General features: G+C 48.1%; 2 protein-coding genes across 2 annotated transcripts in view; both read left to right on the plus strand.

Moving 5' to 3' along the window:
- srrm2 (serine/arginine repetitive matrix 2) overlaps positions 1–10,400 on the plus strand; it is an 11,678-nt gene extending 1,278 nt beyond the window's left edge. The window contains exons 2-14 of the mRNA XM_079746097.1: positions 1–78; positions 565–660; positions 823–1,056; positions 1,213–1,296; positions 1,960–2,025; positions 2,115–2,150; positions 2,817–2,933; positions 3,330–3,468; positions 3,574–5,471; positions 7,233–7,982; positions 8,104–8,181; positions 8,556–8,663; positions 9,690–10,400. The exon at positions 1–78 is cut by the window's left edge and continues 177 nt beyond it. Of these exons, the coding sequence (XP_079602223.1) occupies positions 1–78; positions 565–660; positions 823–1,056; positions 1,213–1,296; positions 1,960–2,025; positions 2,115–2,150; positions 2,817–2,933; positions 3,330–3,468; positions 3,574–5,471; positions 7,233–7,982; positions 8,104–8,181; positions 8,556–8,663; positions 9,690–9,732 (3,727 nt within the window). The 3' untranslated portion in view covers positions 9,733–10,400. The remainder of the gene's footprint in view (positions 79–564; positions 661–822; positions 1,057–1,212; positions 1,297–1,959; positions 2,026–2,114; positions 2,151–2,816; positions 2,934–3,329; positions 3,469–3,573; positions 5,472–7,232; positions 7,983–8,103; positions 8,182–8,555; positions 8,664–9,689) is intronic.
- Positions 10,401–10,936: 536 nt separating this feature from the next.
- On the plus strand, positions 10,937–17,592 carry thoc6 (THO complex 6). The gene is made up of 13 exons (XM_079745578.1): positions 10,937–11,071; positions 11,475–11,566; positions 11,703–11,767; positions 12,133–12,236; positions 12,612–12,649; positions 12,778–12,826; positions 13,104–13,175; positions 13,270–13,372; positions 14,661–14,710; positions 15,163–15,225; positions 15,772–15,882; positions 16,384–16,512; positions 17,351–17,592. The coding sequence occupies exons 1-13, from the start codon at positions 11,057–11,059 to the stop codon at positions 17,429–17,431; spliced, it is 972 nt and encodes a 323-aa protein (XP_079601704.1). The 5' UTR covers positions 10,937–11,056; the 3' UTR covers positions 17,432–17,592.
- Positions 17,593–17,912: the final 320 nt, after the last annotated feature.

Genomic DNA, 17,912 nt, shown 5'->3' on the forward strand with positions numbered 1-17,912 from the left:
AGAGATCCTGGAGCACCAGCGCAAGAGGCAGCTGGAGGTCAAGTGTGCCGAGCTGCAGGACATGATGGAGGAGCAAGGGTAAGGGAATCAGACAAACGTCGGTCAAGGGTAGCTTTGGCTGGTTGGTGTGAATGGCAAGACCTGTACTGGTATTGGCGGGGTGGGTGAGGGCTTTGCCGGGGGGGGTTGCTTGTCCTTAGGTGTTCTTCTCTACTTCTATACTAAATGCGTCCCAACACAGTATTTGTTTATTTATCTTGCCATTGAAACCACACAACAAGTGCTATATTTACAATACGAGAAATGCAGAAATCTGAAAGATTGTTCATAGGTGAAACGGACTTCCCTCCACTTAGGGGTCTTCTTCCTTTCTCATCTATTTTGTGAGCAATGATGTGATATCTGGTGGTTCACAACTAAGTTTGTAAAATTGGTGTGAGTGTAAGATTATCCAGAGAATTGTAGTGAAATCTATTGTGACCATCGCCATACAAGGAAGGGGAAATTAAAGCTTAATTGTACAGGCTGTGCACTGATTGATTTTCCATCTGTTTGGGTGACCAGGTATTCTGTGGAGGAGATCGACGAGAAGGTCAACAGCTTCCGTATGATGCTGCAGGAGAAGCAGGAGCCTGCACCAGCCACAACAGATAGGCCAGCGTGAGTCCCACATAACTACTCAAAAAACAAAATGTTCATATTTCACAAAAGTATGGATTTTAATGGAGCCATCAAAATGTTATGTGTGCATGACATCCTGAAATAAATCCATTGATAGGATTACGATTAAGCCTGTTACACCTCACTGTTTCTTCGTCTCAGGGCGACCGAAACTCACGCCCTGGCCGCGGCCAACCAGCAGAAGAACGACCGGCTGCGTGACGCGTTCGGCATCTCCAAAGACTACGTGGACGGCTCGTCCTTCCACCCGGAGCGCAAGGAGCGGGAGAAGGAGAAGAGGGACCAGGAGCGCCTTGAAAAGGAGAAGCAGCAGCAGCAGCAGCAGCAGCAGCAGCAGCAGCAGCAGCAGCAGCAGCAGCAGCAGCAGAAATATGTGTGAGTGTGTGTGTGTTCTGTTTAGAAATACGGTCAGTGTGGCCATCATTACAAACTCTCATTCAAACTCTCATTCAAATCTCTGGTCTTCATTGTCATTACTGTCCCTGGGCTCAATCTTGATTTGCATCTTTTGTTGCCTTTGCCTTTCCTCAGGGTGATAGAGGAGTCTGAAGATTCAGATTCCCCTCCCAGGAAACAAAGCCGGAAGAAGAAAAAAAAGAACAAGAACCGCGACAGGTGAGGAGTCCTAGTGGTTTCACCCCGTCCGTAGTAGTGATGGGGGAAAAATGAATCGAAGCCAAGGTTCGAATCTCAAACAAGTACTGGTTTGTAGGTGCTTTCTCCCCCCCTACCAATGTACCCATATTGAAGGGCAGTTTAACCTGTCCATTTACACAGTCTACCTGTGTTAGGCACACGCTGGAGCTCAACAACTGTATATAACTGTTGCAGAGCTAGCAGGCTACGCCTCAGTTAAACCTGATCCCTACTTTCCCTGCCTTGAACGCTTTTATCGGAGCGTTAATAACTTTCAAACAACAGAAACTGCTACTGAGACATGTGATTTTTTTTTTTTAATACACCACCACAGTGTTACTACGCTGCTATACATCTCAGTTTTGATGTTGGAAGTTCCAAACAGAGTCACTATTGTAAATTTGTCAAATGTGGGAGAACTCTACCTCCACTTATCATTTGCGAACAAACTGATTTTAGATCAAACAACAATATGCAACAGCAAAGGCATTTTTGGGACTATTTATAATCAAATATCCTGCTTTACTTGTTAACCAAAGGACCTGTTTTCACCTCTAGCCTGTGGTGATCGTACTTTGTGAATCAACCCAAATGAGATCACTGAGCATTGGATTCATTTCTTCTCTCTCCTGCTCTCTGCAGCTCAGAGAGCGGCTCCCCCTCTCCCAGACGAGAGAAGAAGAAATCCAAGAAGAAGAAAAAGAAGAGGTAATTCCGTCTCCACATTGACGCTCTGGGCTGCCCGCTGTCCCCCGTGTGTAACGTTCCGCTGATGTTTGTTTGTTTTTCGTTTACAGGGAGGCCTCATCAGACGAAGAAGAGGAGAGCCACAGGTAGGCTTTGTTATTCCTATCTCATTCCAGCATTCCCTCCATTATTTTTAGTTGGTTTTGTGCTGACGGGCAGTGCTCAGTTTATGCAATTCTTGGGAATTATTCCTTATTATTCTTCCCAAACTTAAGCACCAAGCTCCTCCCAAAATGTTTTACCTACATACTCAATCCAAATATTTAAAGGTTTGGCTTGCATCGATGGCTTTTGTTAAAAAAAGTAAGATAAGTAAATTGCCAGAATGCTCTGCAGTAGTAAGAATTGAACCAGTTCATATTTAACAACTCTTACTAGTTGTGAAAAAAACACAACTTTCTGTATGCAACTCCTAGTAGTAGTATGGCCTGAATCTACCTCTACTACTGGTACTTATACTAATACTACTACGTATTAGTATGGTTCAAACTTTATCGCTTAAGGTTAGCTATTTGTTTAGTACTTTAATTGTACTTTAAATGTGTATACTGATAAGATAACTCTTGGGTTAAACTATTTGCTAGATTTTTAGATGGAACAATATTGACATTATTTTTTTTGATGAAATCCATCAAATTATTTATATTGCAAGGCAATGGCACAAAGTGCACAGGATGTGGTTCAAACAGCGCTTAATTGAAATGTGTCCTGTAAACCATGTGAATGACATTCGTGTTTCCCCACTCCCACAGTTCTTCAGGAGAGAAGGAAAAGGCCTCCAAGAGGAAGCGGAAGAGGAGTGAAGCGGCCGTCTCGCCTGATGCCAAGGCTGTGCGTGCCACCAGTATCTCATCTGGCTCTGCTCGAAGGTAAGCGGTACATTACAAAACAGTCTTCATGACACATCCGCCTGCTTTTTACTGTAAAGGTAGATCAACCACCTGGCATTAACTTGGTATCTGATCAAAACTTATTTTTGGAGCAGCACCCAACGTCGGTGGAATGTGATGTGATAAGATCGTGTTAAAACGCTAGCCAGGCCTGGTTTTAGCCAACTTGAATGTTTACACATTCAAGTTGAACAGTCTATCTTTAAGCCTGCCAGTACAGGCAGGTTGTTGTCAGAGGCAAGCCGGTCTTCATTTGCATATATTAAATGCCTGAAAAGAGTGGAATGATATCACTGGGAATATGAGAGGCATGGGGAATTGACGATTTACAAATATATAGCTGTCAATTTAATATTTTATGGTGTCCTTCAACAGCCCATCTCCCATGCTCCCGAGGGCACGGCAACCGGACCAACCTGTCAAAAGAGCGGATGAAGGCAGAAGGGGGCGGTCCCCGGATGTGAGGGGGCGTGGCCCCGAGGAGTCCAGCCCAAAGCGCCATGGGAACAGGGGGGTAAGTCACATGGTTCAACCAGGGCTATGCCATTACTGTCGATGACGCTAAAGGTGGTAAGGAATGTGAGACCGTCTTACACCATGTCCGTTGTTGTCCCGGCAGAAGTCTCCCGTACCCCACAGCTCACCAGAACAACAGAGGGCCAACAAGGAGAAGAAACGGGCCAACGACAAGGTCTCCTCCAAGAGGCAGGACTCGCGCTCTCCCTCTCCGGCGCCACACCAACAGGAGAAGCCCAGGAGCCGAGAGGTCCCGGACAGGGCCAGGCGCTCCAAGAGCCCGGAACACCGGGAACACCAGGCCAGAGGACGGGAGGTCCACGAGAAACCCAGACGCTCCAAGAGCCCGGTGCGTCGGGACAACCAGATCAGGGCGCGCAACGTTCAGGAGAGGCCCAGGCGCTCCAAGAGCCCCGCACACCGTGACCGGGCCAGGAGCCGGGAGGGCCAGGACAAGGGCCGGCGCTCCAAGAGCCCGGAACACCGGGAGCAGGCCAGAGGGCGGGATGTTCAGGAAAAACCCAGGCGCTCCCGGAGCCGAGAAGACAAGGGGCAAGGCCGGGCGGCCCCTCAGAGGAACAGACACGACTCTTCCTCATCGCCCTCTCCTCCTCCTCCTCCTCGCCCCGTCAAAAGCCGAGAGGCCGAGCGGGAAAAGGACGGGAAGAGGCAGGACAGAAAGGCGAGACAGGACTCGTCTTCCTCACGCTCTCCGCCACCACAGAGGGACCGCGGGAGGCGGGACAGGAGCGGCGACCGCGAGCCCCGGAAGGAGAGGGATTCTTCGCGGGACCGGACCTCCGGCAGGGCCAGAGGGAGGGAGAGGGACTCTTCCCCTCCTCGGGGACAGAGGAGCAACAGGGGGAGGTCCTCTCCCGCCCCGGCCCTCACCAACGGCCAGCAGAAGGGCCGAGAGGGCGAGGGCAAGGCCCGGAGGCCGAGGGACAGCGGTTCGGAGGAGAGGAGCGTGACCCGGGGCAACAAGGAGAGCGAGGAGGAGGCGCGTCCCGGCCGCCAGTCCGGCGCCAGCGCCCGGCGGGAGCCCGCTCGGTCGCCCTCTGGCGAGAGACGCCCCGACGGACGCGGGAACGCCGCAGTCAAGGGGAGGGAAGTACGAGTAGAGGTTAGCGGGAGGCGCGGGAAGGAGGCCCCTCCTGAGAAGAAGGAGAAGGCCGCGGGGAAGCAGAAGGCCGCCGCGAAGAACGGCCAGGAGAGCAGCAGCAGCAGCGGGAGCAGTGACAGCGACAGCTCCTCGTCCTCCTCCTCTTCATCCTCCTCCTGCTCATCTTCGTCCTCCTCTTCATCTGAGGACGAGGGCAAGGCCAAGAAGGCGGCCGCCAAGGAGAAGAGCACCTCGCCCAAGAGAGCCACGGGCGTGTCTTCCGTCGGAGGGGCCGTTCAGAGGTATCTGGCCAACGGAGGGCGGGCCAGCCCCTCGGGCAAGGGGGACGCTCAGGGGCGGAGCCTGGAGAGAGGGGGAGGAGGAGGCGCCGGGGAGGAGAGGGGCCGGGAGCGGGCCCGGGGCCAGGAGCGCTACAGCCCCACCCAGATGGACAGCCCCAGCCCCCCACCCTCGTCCCCCCCCAGGAGGGTCGCCGCCCTGCCAACGCTGGCCCCCTCCAGGGCCGGAGACTCAGCCGACCGCGCCGGGGAGCGTGACAAGCCCAAGGAGAGGAACGTAGAGAAGAGGCCCGAGAGGACCAGCAGCCCCCCCGGGCGGAGGTCCCGCTCCCCGTCGCCCAAGCCCACGCCTGCGGCGGTCCCGTCGCGCCGATCGCCCTCCCCTGCACGCCGCACCCCGCCCCGCCAGTACCAGGACCCCCCCACCCGCGGCCGCAGGCCCTCCCCGCCCCGTCGCAGCCGCAGCAGGGAGCACGGGCGGGAGAGGGAGAGGGAGAGGGAGAGGCAGAGAGGCGGGCGGGAGAGGGAGAGGTCCAGGGAGAGGCCGGCCCAGAGGAGCCGCTCCAGGAGCGCCCGCAGACGCAGCAGCCCCCCCTACAGGTGAGGCCAGAACCGTCTGGATCCTGCTGAGACCCTTATCAAGTCTTAAGCCCTTATCAAGTCTTACACTATTCTAAAGAGACCCAAAAATGTCACTCTCCCGCAAACTTTGCGTTCCGCCACTTTGCTGTAGAAGCTCTGATGGAATGTTCTGATGAGGGCTTCATCGGACCCTTGAACAGGTCCCTCACTAATGATGGGGATTTAGGTACTTGGAACTGCCTCCAAAAGGCAAGAAAATCTATAACCACCACAACTAGACTTTGGCAGTAAACACTTTTTATACGTTCCATGCATTTCTTAAAAGCTGAGTTGCTGGTGATAGAAGTCCTTGTAGCTTGTATGACATTGTGTAGCCTCCATTGCTGTGTCTAAGGCCCCGTCCGCACTAACCCGGGTAAATCTACAAACGCACAAATATTCATCAGTTTAGCCCCTCCGTCCACACTAGAACAGAGAATTCCGACACTGAAAACGCTGCTTTTCGAAAACGATCGCTGAGGTGGATAAATGTGACAACGCTGGGTTTGCGTTGTAGTGTGGTCTGGGTAGACGTAGGCTTTCAGAAACTATGACGTTCGGTTGCCACGACACTGTGCCATGACGCTGCCACAAGCTTGCGCTCGAGACCGAGACGCTCATCAAAAAAATGGCAGGTGAAATGCAAATGATGATCTCTCTGTACAATGTACTAATTGACTCAAACGTATTTGTTGCTCCAACGCCGGAGGCGAGCGCTGTACTTGATGTTCTTAAGTGATGGTAAAAAAAAACAATGGACTGCAGTTCAAACCGTACTTGCGGCGTTTCTGGACAAGACCGGGTAGAAAATGATCAACTCTAAATATCAGCTGATGGCGCGCCTGTAATCTAAACAGAGAGGCGTGGCGGAGTTGCGTAACCATGACAACTGTTTATCAAAATAATTTCAGTGTGGAACGTGGATGCAGAACATTCCGAAAACGATAGTGTAGACGGAGATCTTTTTCATTGCGGATGTGCGTTTTGACATTTACATTTAGTGTGGACGGGGCCTTAAATGCAATTTGGCAACAATTCTTGATCCGTTTAATATCTCTTAGTGCGAGTAGGTTAAACCTGTTCAACACAGTCGATGTGCGTTACACCAACACCGGAGCCCCACTGGCCACGCTGTTCCAATCCATTGCGGACATTTTGAAACCTGATACATATCCGGGCAGGGTACTTTGTAATCCTACTCTTTTGTAGAAATATTGACCAAACGATGGGCCTATAGAGAGGAGTGCTGCTGCCTGGCTGTCTCCTGGCCAGCTACGTTGCTAGACACCCGAGACTCCCAGGGATGAGTCTTTAGTTCCCAGTGTCCGATTGCTGCAATTCAGAATTAAAAATAGATGTACTTTAAAACTACATCAACTGCTATTTATGTGTGGTTGTTTCAAAACTCCAGCACAGAAGTAGTATGCTACTGTAAATTTCACCCTTAGTTTTAATGTCACGGGGGAACTCAGACTAATCGTTTGATTCGAATTCAAACTAACCCATTTCAGTCTAAACGACAAAGAAACGGCAAAGAATTGCTTTATTTTTTTACTTTATTATGGACTATTTAATAACTTATCCTGCCTAAAACAAATACATATCAAAATAATAAGAAAGAGGTTGATTAGTGACGGAAGTGAGTACCGTACCGTCTGTGTTTCTAAATACCGTGACGCTGCCCAGGCCCAACCACGACTCATTAGTCGTCCATGTTCCTCTTCTTCCCTGAACCCAAAGATCCAGACGTTCCCCCTCCCCACACCGACGGAGGAACAGCCGCTCCCACTCCCGGGAACGGCCCAGGGAACGGCCGCGGGAGAAGGAGCGCGGCGAGAGGGAGCGGGACAGGGACAGGGAGAGGGAGCGGGAGAAGGAACGGGAGCGCGAGAAGGAAGCGGCTCGGGAGCAGGAGCGAGAGCGGAGCCGGCAGCGGGACGCCGAGCGGGAACGGGAGCGGGAACGGGAGCGTGAGCGCGAGCGCAAGGAGCGCCCGCCGCCCAAGGAGGAGGCGCCGCCGCCGGCCCGCCGCTCCGCCTCCTCGTCCTCCTCCTCTTCGTCGTCCTCCTCCTCGTCCAGCTCGTCTTCCCCCTCCCCCCAGCGGCAGAAGAAGGACGCCGCCGCCGCCGAGAAGCCCGCCGCCAAGGAGCGGGAGCCCCGAGAGGCGAGCAGAAAGGCTGCTTCCCCCGTCCACCCGGCCAAAGAGCCCTCCTCCTCCTCCTCCTCCTCCTCCTGCGGCCGCGTGCCCCCTCCGGAGGCCAGAGGAGGCCGTGAGAGGAGCCCAGCGCCGCGGCCGGTCAGCCCCGCCCGGGCCGCGCTGCCCCCGGCGCCGCGGCCGGAGGGCGCCTTGAACGGGAGGGCCCCCGCGCCAGACAAAAAGGGAAAGAAGAGCGGGAGCTCCGGCTCCTCCTCTTCCTCGTCGTCCTCCTCCTCCTCCTCCTCTTCGTCCTCTTCGGACAGCTCTGACTCGGAGGCGGAGCAAGGGAAAGGGTGAGGAGGATATCTCGATGCATGCGTGGCTCGTGTTTCTCTCTCGTCTGGTTAGTCCTGCTGTTCCTCTGGGGTTGAGAGTGCCTGAATGCCTAAACCTCCCTCTCCTGCTCGCCAACAGAAAGCCAGCTGCCGCTGCCGCTGCTCCTTCCTCTTCCTCTTCCTCTTCAGAAAGCGAGAAGGAAAACAAGAAAAAGAGGTAAGAAGAGCTAGAATTGATAGTTAGAAATGTTAATGGGATACACTTTCTAGGGATGTCGAACTTTCTTTGTGTTTAAATATATATAATTGTATGGACTTTTGTTGTGCCTTGATAGACAGGACAGTGGGTTGAAGAGGGGGGGAAACGGGTAACATATGACCACAGGTGGGAATCCAACCTTTGTCGTTCAGGGGCATTTTGCCTACGTTGTTAGCGCTGTGGCAAGTTGGGCCCCCAATGGATGTCATTATTATTATTATACATGATATTTGGAGAACAGATGTGGGTTCGATATCTGTCCCTGAACCGTGGTGCCTCTTAAGCCTGGTCCGGTCCTTGATGGTCTGTGTGTGTCTCTGTTGCCTCCTCAGCCCGGCCAGACCAGCGAGGGTTCCCCAGGACTCCCTGAGGGACTCTCGCTCCCTCAGCTACTCTCCGCCCAGGAGCCGCAGAGCTGCACATTCCCCGCCCACTCGCAAGTGCGTAGCCAATCAGCCGTTGAACGCGTGTGTCCCTGAGGACGTGAAATGTGTCTTCCATTGACCACGGCGCCATCGCCCGGCTGCCACCCACATCCACACTACTTTAAGACCTTAATGGCGCGTTTCCACCGGAGGGTTCGGTTCGCAAAGGTGCGGCACGGACCACATTTCCACCGCCAAAAGTGGGCGTGAGTCGTACTGAGCCGTACTCGTTTCGCACTCGTCTCGCAGAACTCCTCCGTTGGGGTACTGTGACGCCTGAAAGGGTGCCGGCAAGTTCGAGCAACAAACGCCCTCCGTTGGTTGGTCGACAGAATCGTCACTTCCAGGCGACATGGGGATAAAAACAAACAAACGGTACCCGCGAGGTATTATTCTGGACAATGGACATGTCGCGCAAAACTTTAACTTGGGCGAACATGATGGTGGAGACGTTCCTCCGCATCTTGGGGAGGAAGACGTGCAGAGGGAGCTTGAAGGAGCAGTTTTTATTGTTTTTATTGAGCAGGCTACAGTGTGTCGCGCTGCGATGATGTCACGATGTTGACGTAGCTGCTGCGGCGATCGACATCCGGCCTACCATAAGGGTGCTGTTGGTGGTGGAAACGCGACCTCGTAACTGAGCTGGGCTATACCGCTCCCTTACTACCGGACTGAGGCCAACCGAACCGCACCCTCCGGTGGAAATGCGCCATAAGAAGTAGTCTAACAGTAGACACAGTTCTAAAATGCTTCATGAACAAACTTTATTAGTAATGTTTATTTTCTTACTAATTTGACTGCAAAACCGCTTCTGATTGCCCTGTATCTCTGATGCCAGTTTATACACATTAAAACGAAGGAGAAAAGGAATGGGGTATAGGTAAGGGTTCTCTCGGTCGGGGTACCGGTGGAAGATAAATATATCGATTTATAAGATATCTTGTCTCACTGATCTCAATGATGGCATGCTGTATTGATCGGAGTAGATGATGGCGTCGATAATGGATCCATACTGACGCTTGTTTCTCTCCCTTCCCTCAGGAGCGGCAGCAGTCGCTCCCCAAGCAGCCGGCAAAGAAGATGAGTCGAAGGGCCGGCGCTCTCGTCTTTTGTCGTCGCCCCCCCCCCCCCCCCCCCCCCCCCGGTGGTCTGAATGGGATTGCATTACGGACTCGATAACTCAGATTAGCCGCAGAGCCACGAGAAGGGGCCGTACCCTGGCGTGCCCTGAGGCGGTTGCGTCTGATTTTGTGATTTTCTGTGACCCAGAAGGTTGGCTTTTTTCCCCCCCTCTTTTCTTTGTTTTTTTAAACGGCAAGGCTTTTATGATCTAAAGGAAGAATAGGTTGCAAGGTGCAGTCTTGGAATTTAGCAGGGTTACTGGAGAATTTACTTGTGCAAAGGTTCATCTCAGACATACAAACACACACACACACAGACAGGCACACACACATTCACAGACACACAGACAAACACGCGGACACACATACACACACACAGAGACACAAACACTTTATATAAATGCACAGTAATGAAAACGGTAACTCATGACGGAATGATCCCCTGGCTTTCCATCTGTTCTCGTACTGTATCCGTCAGTTGCATTGTTCTAAATGTAGATATGAGCTGTCTGTGTTTTGGGTAATATCGATGAGCAGAAATGCTATTTCTATGTAATGTGATTATGAAACTGCCCCATGTGGTTTCTTTGTGAAAATGAATCATGATAATAAAAAGCAGTTGTACATTTTAGATGTGTTTTGTTTTCCTTCTTATTTAAGTCAGCTTTAACTGTTGTGTGAAACTCATACAACACATTTGACACCATTTCTGTCAACTCATATTATAAACCTACTGTATGAATGCATAAACATGGAGTTTAACTTTACAATTCCAATGTAATGACAGTGAGGTGATCATGGGGATTTTCATTCATGGATTGCCAGCAATAAGATCAGCAAGTTACAGCAGGACTGTTGGAATAATAAATAGTATAGTCAGTCAAATTAAAATAGAAATGCGGGAAAAAAAGGGAAAATCGAATGTGCTCGAGTGGCAGTTTTAACCACTTTAATAAAATATCTTGTCTATTTAAATAAAGTATTTACCAAATGTGAAATTGGCAATGTGATAACGCTTTAATAAAATATTTGTAGAATAGGATCGATTTAAAGCCATGGTAGTCTGTTCTCATCCCCTTATGTTAATGTGCACTTCTTTAATAGGTCCATGGCACTAACGCATCGGAGACAAACTTCAAGTCCCAGAATCCTCAGCGCGTGCGTGACGTCAGAACTAGGCGCCGCAAATACAACGCTTATTTTTTTACTTCGCTCATTTATGTCTTAACCCTTTTCGATATACTTAATTTCATAATAACGGAACCGCTTTTGAATCTCTAGAACGTCATGGGTTTGATCGAGGTAATGTTTGGGTTAAAGAAGAAGCTATAGCCGATCTAAGCTTTGCTCGTGTCTGGACGGCGGACTGCATTGTATTAAAAGTAGATGCGGTGTCTGCGAGATGCATTTGTTGCGCAGTGTTTAATCCCGATTTGTATACCTTTATAAAATATCTAATTCATTGCTTTGAGGGGTGTGAAAAATGTGTTTACAGTTTTGCAAGATGTGTTGAAACTGCAATTCCAATATTGATGCATCATGTGTATGGATTAAGATTGTTATGCATGCCTAATAATAATTATGGCAATTACGCTATAATTATTGTAATACTGACTCAAAGGATTGTGTGTCTGGCTACCACATGCATGTTAAGTGTCGCTGAAACCTAAATACACTCTCACCCATTGATGCCTCTGTCTTCCAGCTGCTCCACATGTCTGTCTTCTCCCAGAGCTTCTCTCCTTGTGGTAAATTCTTGGCCGCTGGTAATAACTATGGGGAGATAGCGCTTTTCAGGTGAGAGAAAAGGAAGTGTCCTCAAATAACGGATCTTATGCATGTTTACTTGGTCGTACTGCTAAAGGAAGTATGGCATAGAGTCAATGGGTGTGAGAAAATTCCTTAACCATCCTTGAATGCCACCTCTTTGCAGTCTCTCCGCAGCCCTGGGGCCTGATGCGAACGAGTTGAGCCAGAAACCCATTCTAACGTTTGCAGGTGGGTCGATTCCTCCCAATGTTCGGAGTAGTGTATTCTTTATCTTGTCTCGGAGACTTCTGCTAAAATGTGTTCACATCCAGATCCGCCTCCTCAAAAATATTGTCTTCATTTGGCCCCATTCTGTTTTCTATTCAAATTTCTATTTATTGTATTTATTGTCATGATGCATTCATCTGATTTTAGCTTTCTAAGTGTATGTGCAATTGCATATTCTGTAGTCGTCAGCAGTCAAAGTCCTCTTGTTCATAGACAAAGAATATGAAACGAAAATATGCAATTTACCTCCAAGGGGGTAAATTGATAAACCAGTCATTCAACATCTCCTTTTTTCCCGCCCCTCCTCCTCCTCTTCTTTCCTCCAGCTCACGAGGGGCCGGTCTTCTCCCTCCTCTCCACTGACTCTCACCTCCTGAGTGCTGGAAATGGAGAGATAAGCGCATGGAGTTGGGCGGAGCTTATAAAGAAGGTGCTTCTTTTCACCATCCGTTTTTCAGAGAGAAAAACTCTGCAGATTGGTGAAGTCCACAAATAAATCTGTACATGCCACATCGGCTTGCAAAGATTAACGTATGAAGCTATTCATATCCAGAATGATTAAATTGTCTATTGTAGACAAATGTAATTATTGTATGTCGCTTCGGATAAAAGCGTATGCTTTTATTTATATACATTTTTACGGAAGTAAGAATTTTGTCAATGATGTCATTGGTTTATTCTTTGCCTTATTTATTTGGTGCAGGACAGGTGCATGTTTGTTAAGTACGCACAGGTGCATGTTTTTTAAGTACGTACGTGCAATCTACTGGGGCTTGACTTTCTTTGTGTGGCTCCATTTCTCCAGAATGTGAAAGCTGCATGGACACGGAGACCTAATTACAAGTGAGAAGTGTGTGTGTGTGTGTGTGTGTGTGCACACATTAGTTTCTGTTGAGCACAATGTGTGTGTGTGGGCCTTTAAGGTATGCAGACTACAATCAGTGTCTTTGTGCTCTTCTCCCATCCCTCAGATCAAGCCTAGAGATCCCAGAGATTAATGCCATGGCTCTCAACCCTGCAGTGAGTGAAATAGCACACATGCATGCACAAACGCACACAATGTTTGTCCGAAGCTGTTACTAGTTTGTTTACTGAATTTTGACCAATTCCTAAAATAAGCACTTCTTAGTCCAGAAAGTAAAAGTCCTCTGTAAGCTTTTAATCAACCATGTGGGTCTTTATAATCAGCTCAACCTAGAGATTGAACTCTACCGCTCTGATCTCTGTGTAGAGCTCTGGGGATAGCACCAGCGACGGCATTCGGTTCTTTCTCACTCTTCCTCCTCATCTGTCCTAGGACAATAGCTTAGCAGTGGGAGGAGGGGACAACAACGTCCATATCATGGATCTGGAGAACGGCGCCTTTAAGGTCTCAAGAGTCACACACACATCTTTTTCTATGATTGCCCCCCGCTACCCTTATCGGGAGCCTCAGAGTAACACTTGCCCCTCTCTGTCCCTAGTCGGTGCTGCAGGGCCACACAGACTACATCCACTGTCTGAGCGTGAGGGAGAGGGCCTCCGAGGTGCTGTCTGGGGGGGAGGACGGGGCTGTGAGGATCTGGGGTGAGTGATGGAGGCCGCCCCGTTCAGGTGTTTTTTTATATATAGCACATATATACACTAGGTTATACAAATACTGCACAATTGACATCCTCTTTTGGCTATAACCCATGGCTGTGCTTGTCGTGGCTTGTTGTTAAACAGTGAATAATGCATGTTTTTGGGTTGATGTTTAAGGGCTGTGTAAAAACAGCCAGAGGCCGAAGGTTAATAGCAATAACGGGTTCGTCACGCTGTGTTAATCAAACTCCATGCACACCACAGTACAACCGGCCTGAATTTGACATTAGAAGCAAATCCGATTGTTGTTTTTAAAGTCGTAGAACCTGCCGCTTATCCCAATACGATTTGGCCAACTGCCAAATGGTCACATATTTGTACATGTGTCATACATGTCAAAATGAAGCATGTGTGTTCAACCTGAATACAATTCCAGTCAGAGCTGTCTCTTGATTTTACGGCTATCTAGTTCCATGTTTGCAAACACTAATTATTATTATGACTTATGGTCTAGTTGTGGTTTACTTGGGGTAAAGTGTCATTTTTAGGTAGGAAACAGCTGTTTCATGGGCCTGAATTGTGGGTGTAATAATAGAAGTCGTCACTGACATTTTGTAGCCTGGTCCTACCAGACTCTCGTGCTTCATTTAATTTGCACAGAGAGTCTGGACCCACTCAATTGACTAACGTCAACTCACATGAAGGCGGGTGTCTGTTGAAGTTTAAAACTATTGGATCTGCCCAATGCCACTCTGGATGTGCCATAACCAATCGCTAACGTTTGACCGGGAATCAATTTGCGGGCAGGCTGTAAACAAACCAAACACCGTGCGTGAAGATGTCCGTCAACGAGAGCTCACTTTAAACTCATTGTTCTCAGCCACTCCCTCTGATCGCTGATTGGATGCACAAAATTTGGACGGAGAAAACCCACAAACATACCGCAGACCCAGACGTAGTACTGAAGGGAAATTAAAATTGAGCGGAAGCGCTTAGGCAGGCATAGCCAGGCTAGACATCTTGGTCAGAAAAATAGGAATTGACACATAGGTTGTGATGTATAACAAAATTTAAAAAAGAAAGGGAACAAGAGATCAGAAAGCTCAAATCAACTGAAACTAACAATGGCTTTTTTTAAGCAATCGATGGTAGTGACTATCTTTAGAAGATGTATATTGTATTTTATATGTATATTATATTCAGTTCCTTTGGCTATGTTTATACATATCGATACTTAAAACCATTGACTTTGTTTCTATCATGGTCTTGTATTTCTCTGCCATAACTTTAGACACAAGGACTAGCCAGTGTGTCCACTGTGTTGAAGTTTACAAATATGAGGTAAGAAATATATTTACTAGACTATCTCATAATATAAGGCTAACTTTGTAATAGACAATCATAAGTGGGACCTCTTCAGGTTCTACTTATGATTATCAGGTTGTTGAATATATGTTTGAAGATCTTGCCGGTCAATATGGTCACAATCACCTGTTTCAAAGGGTCCCTATGTTCCAACCAGGTAGGAGTGTGATTATCCATTACAAACCTGCCCAGTGAACTGTAGCAACTGGTAGGCCTATCTTTCCATCGTACATCTCGGTGGACCCTCCTACTTGTGATGTCACCAAAATAACAGGGCATGGCAGATTTTGAAACGGCTTGTAATGGCTTACACACTCGCACCTGGTGCTAGAATAGGGGCCCTATAAATATTATCTAATTACACTGTGACCCCAAATGCCAAATCTCCACTCTCTCCTTCTCTCATTTTTGAATGGATGGAATCGTAGACCTGTGCCCGCCCCCAACATGGCAAGTGGATCAGCTGCCTAACCACAGACTCTGATTGGATGGTAAGCAGCGGGCGGCGACAAGGTGTCCAATCACCAGGACACCTGACTTGATGACTCACTATTTGACTGATCGATCAACAGTTTGATTTGCTAAATCTGCAGTAAAGTGCACCATCTAAATGTTGCCCCAATAGGTTGATATTTAGTGTTGAGTGGACGCCAGGACGGATTCTGCAAGTGCACCATGGTGTTCTGAATCACATCCTGCCTTTACTAATTTCACTTCTCCATTGTGGTTCCAAGAAACGCCTTCTTGAATCACTTCTAGCCTTTTGAACATCATGCTGTATGGTCTGGTTTCAAAGCATAGTATTCTTACGGACATGTCTATAACTAAAATATCTTTATTAAAAGAGACCAAAAGTGATCAATTAACGTTTATTATCAACTATCTTTTATAATATGTTGCCATGGAAAAAAGGGCCTCATAATCCTGTCTATATTTTGTCTCACTCTTCAGTCTGGTCGAGCTCCTTCCATTCAATAATATGTTCAAAATGCCTGCTCCAGTCACGAGTGTCGTTCCTCCCGACCCTCTGACCACAGCTGTGCGGTGGGGGTCCCTCCTTGTCCCTGTGGCACCTCCGCTCCTTGTCCCCCACCTCCGTCTTCCCTCTGTCCGGCTGCCAGCGGCAAGCCACCTTCTACCAGGACATGGTGAGCTGTGTGTGTGTGTGTGTGTGTGTGTCGCCACCGTCATTAAAATTCACAACGTGTGGTGCTTGTGTGGCACTGCTCTCCTTTGAATGCAAGCGGTTGTCAGGGAGGATGTGTAGACTTATGGCCCCGGTTTGATGGAGACTAATGAATTTGTATTCCTGTGGACCTGAGTTTCCTTTTGTTTTGTTTATATCATACGTTACTTAGTGTAATGTAATAATTACTTTCTTTGGTGTGAGTGTTAATAACGTGCTATTTTATTCAGATTGCAGAGCAGCAAGAACAGGTGGCAGCAGTAGTAGACTAAATAAAAATAAAAATGTAATCTACAGAAAATATGTCAATATACAGTCTTAAAAAAATCATCTTGCAGACTTTTTATTTGATTATTATTGGACTGTGTAGCTCTATTTATCGTAGCGTTTGTAGGATAGAAAGAGATACGCAGACGGTTTGTATTTGGTGGTGGTTTAATTAGCTGATGCTTCCCTCGTTCAGATCCTGACAGTGGGCGAGGGCCAGTGCGTCTCCCACTGCCTGATGGGCGGCGAGGTGAAGGCCCAGATCCCCTGCACGCCGCACTCCATCAACACGCTGGCCATCAACAGCAAGAGCACCGAGCACCGGGTGAGCCTTCGGATGCAGCACATAGAACCTTTATAAGCCAAGTCCTGGTCCAGCCAATCAAATACACCGACCTAACTCCGCTGGGATCCTCCGCGTTGAAAATGGCGCTAAAATCATGCAATAGCAGACATTTACATTACTTGGCAGATGCTTTTATCCAAAGCGACAGGAGCAGTTATGTTCATTACAAGCCGTTAGAAAATCTGTCTTTTTCTGTGTTTTGGTGAAATCACAAGTGGGAGTGTCCGCCTAGATTTATGCTGGATAGATTGGCAACATTTTTTACAGTCCACTGGGTAGGCTGGTAGACTGATCCAGCACACATCTAGGTGGATACTCACACAAAACACAGGAATGGGCAGCTTTTCAAACGGCTTGTAAAAAATAATATGTAAAGAATTGCAATATAATACAAATTGCATATAGCAGTTAAAGAATTTATATAAATAGCTTTCATGACAAACTGTATTTCATGTAGTTCCGGAAACAACGAAAAAAGGGAAACGGATGGAAAAGATTGTGAGAAATGTACAACAGGATGATGAAAAGACCACAGACTGTCCACACTACTTACATTCTGTGTGATTGTGTACAATGTCATAATCCTTGGAGACTGCTGTGTTTTCAGGAAATGGTGATGAGCAAAAAACACAAGTGTCTGCCCTCTATTGTAGTAACAGCCTAATACTGCATTTGGTTCTGTGTGGTTTTAATCTATGGCTGTAGTTGCTACTTTTAAGTCTGGATTTGTAGTATTCCTTTCAACTTGAGCTATCATTCTTTCTTAATACGTTATCAATATAAATATAATTACTAAAGTATTTATGTGATTTTTCAGGTCCTGACAGTGGGAGGCAGCAGTGACCATATAGACGTTTTCACCAACCTATCCTACAAAGCATTCTCTCTGCGATTCTAAACAGCCGAATCACACACCCTGATTCCATCATGCTGGGGAAAATCAGGGATATCCTTAACTTCATCGTCGTGGTCGTGCACAAAGACCTGTTCTTGCTTTTGTGTTTCCACTTTTCATTGACATGCATTTTTAATGGCAATAAAGTATATTTTCTAAACTTTGTAACATGTACTCTGTGTCTTGAATGCTCTTACCTATAGAGAAAGAGAAAGTTAAACCTTTTGTATTTGGTAGTAAGGTTACTTCTGTTCATTAATAAACATCCCTGCTGATGTTGAGCAACATTGGAAACGGAGGGCGTGGTCTTGAGCACGTGACGTGGGCGAGGAGACGTGAGTCCAGTGTTGCCAGATTGGTGCCAGATTTCCCGCCCTATTTGGCAACAATGGATGCAACTCGCTGAAGGCAGTGTTGCCAGATTGGGCGGAAAATCTGGCCCAATCTGGCAACACTGCGTGAGTCACAACGCGGCTCCGTCAGG

Source organism: Pollachius pollachius, assembly GCF_949987615.1.
Source record: "Pollachius pollachius genome assembly, chromosome: 11".
Taxonomy (NCBI): Eukaryota; Metazoa; Chordata; class Actinopteri; order Gadiformes; family Gadidae; genus Pollachius; species Pollachius pollachius.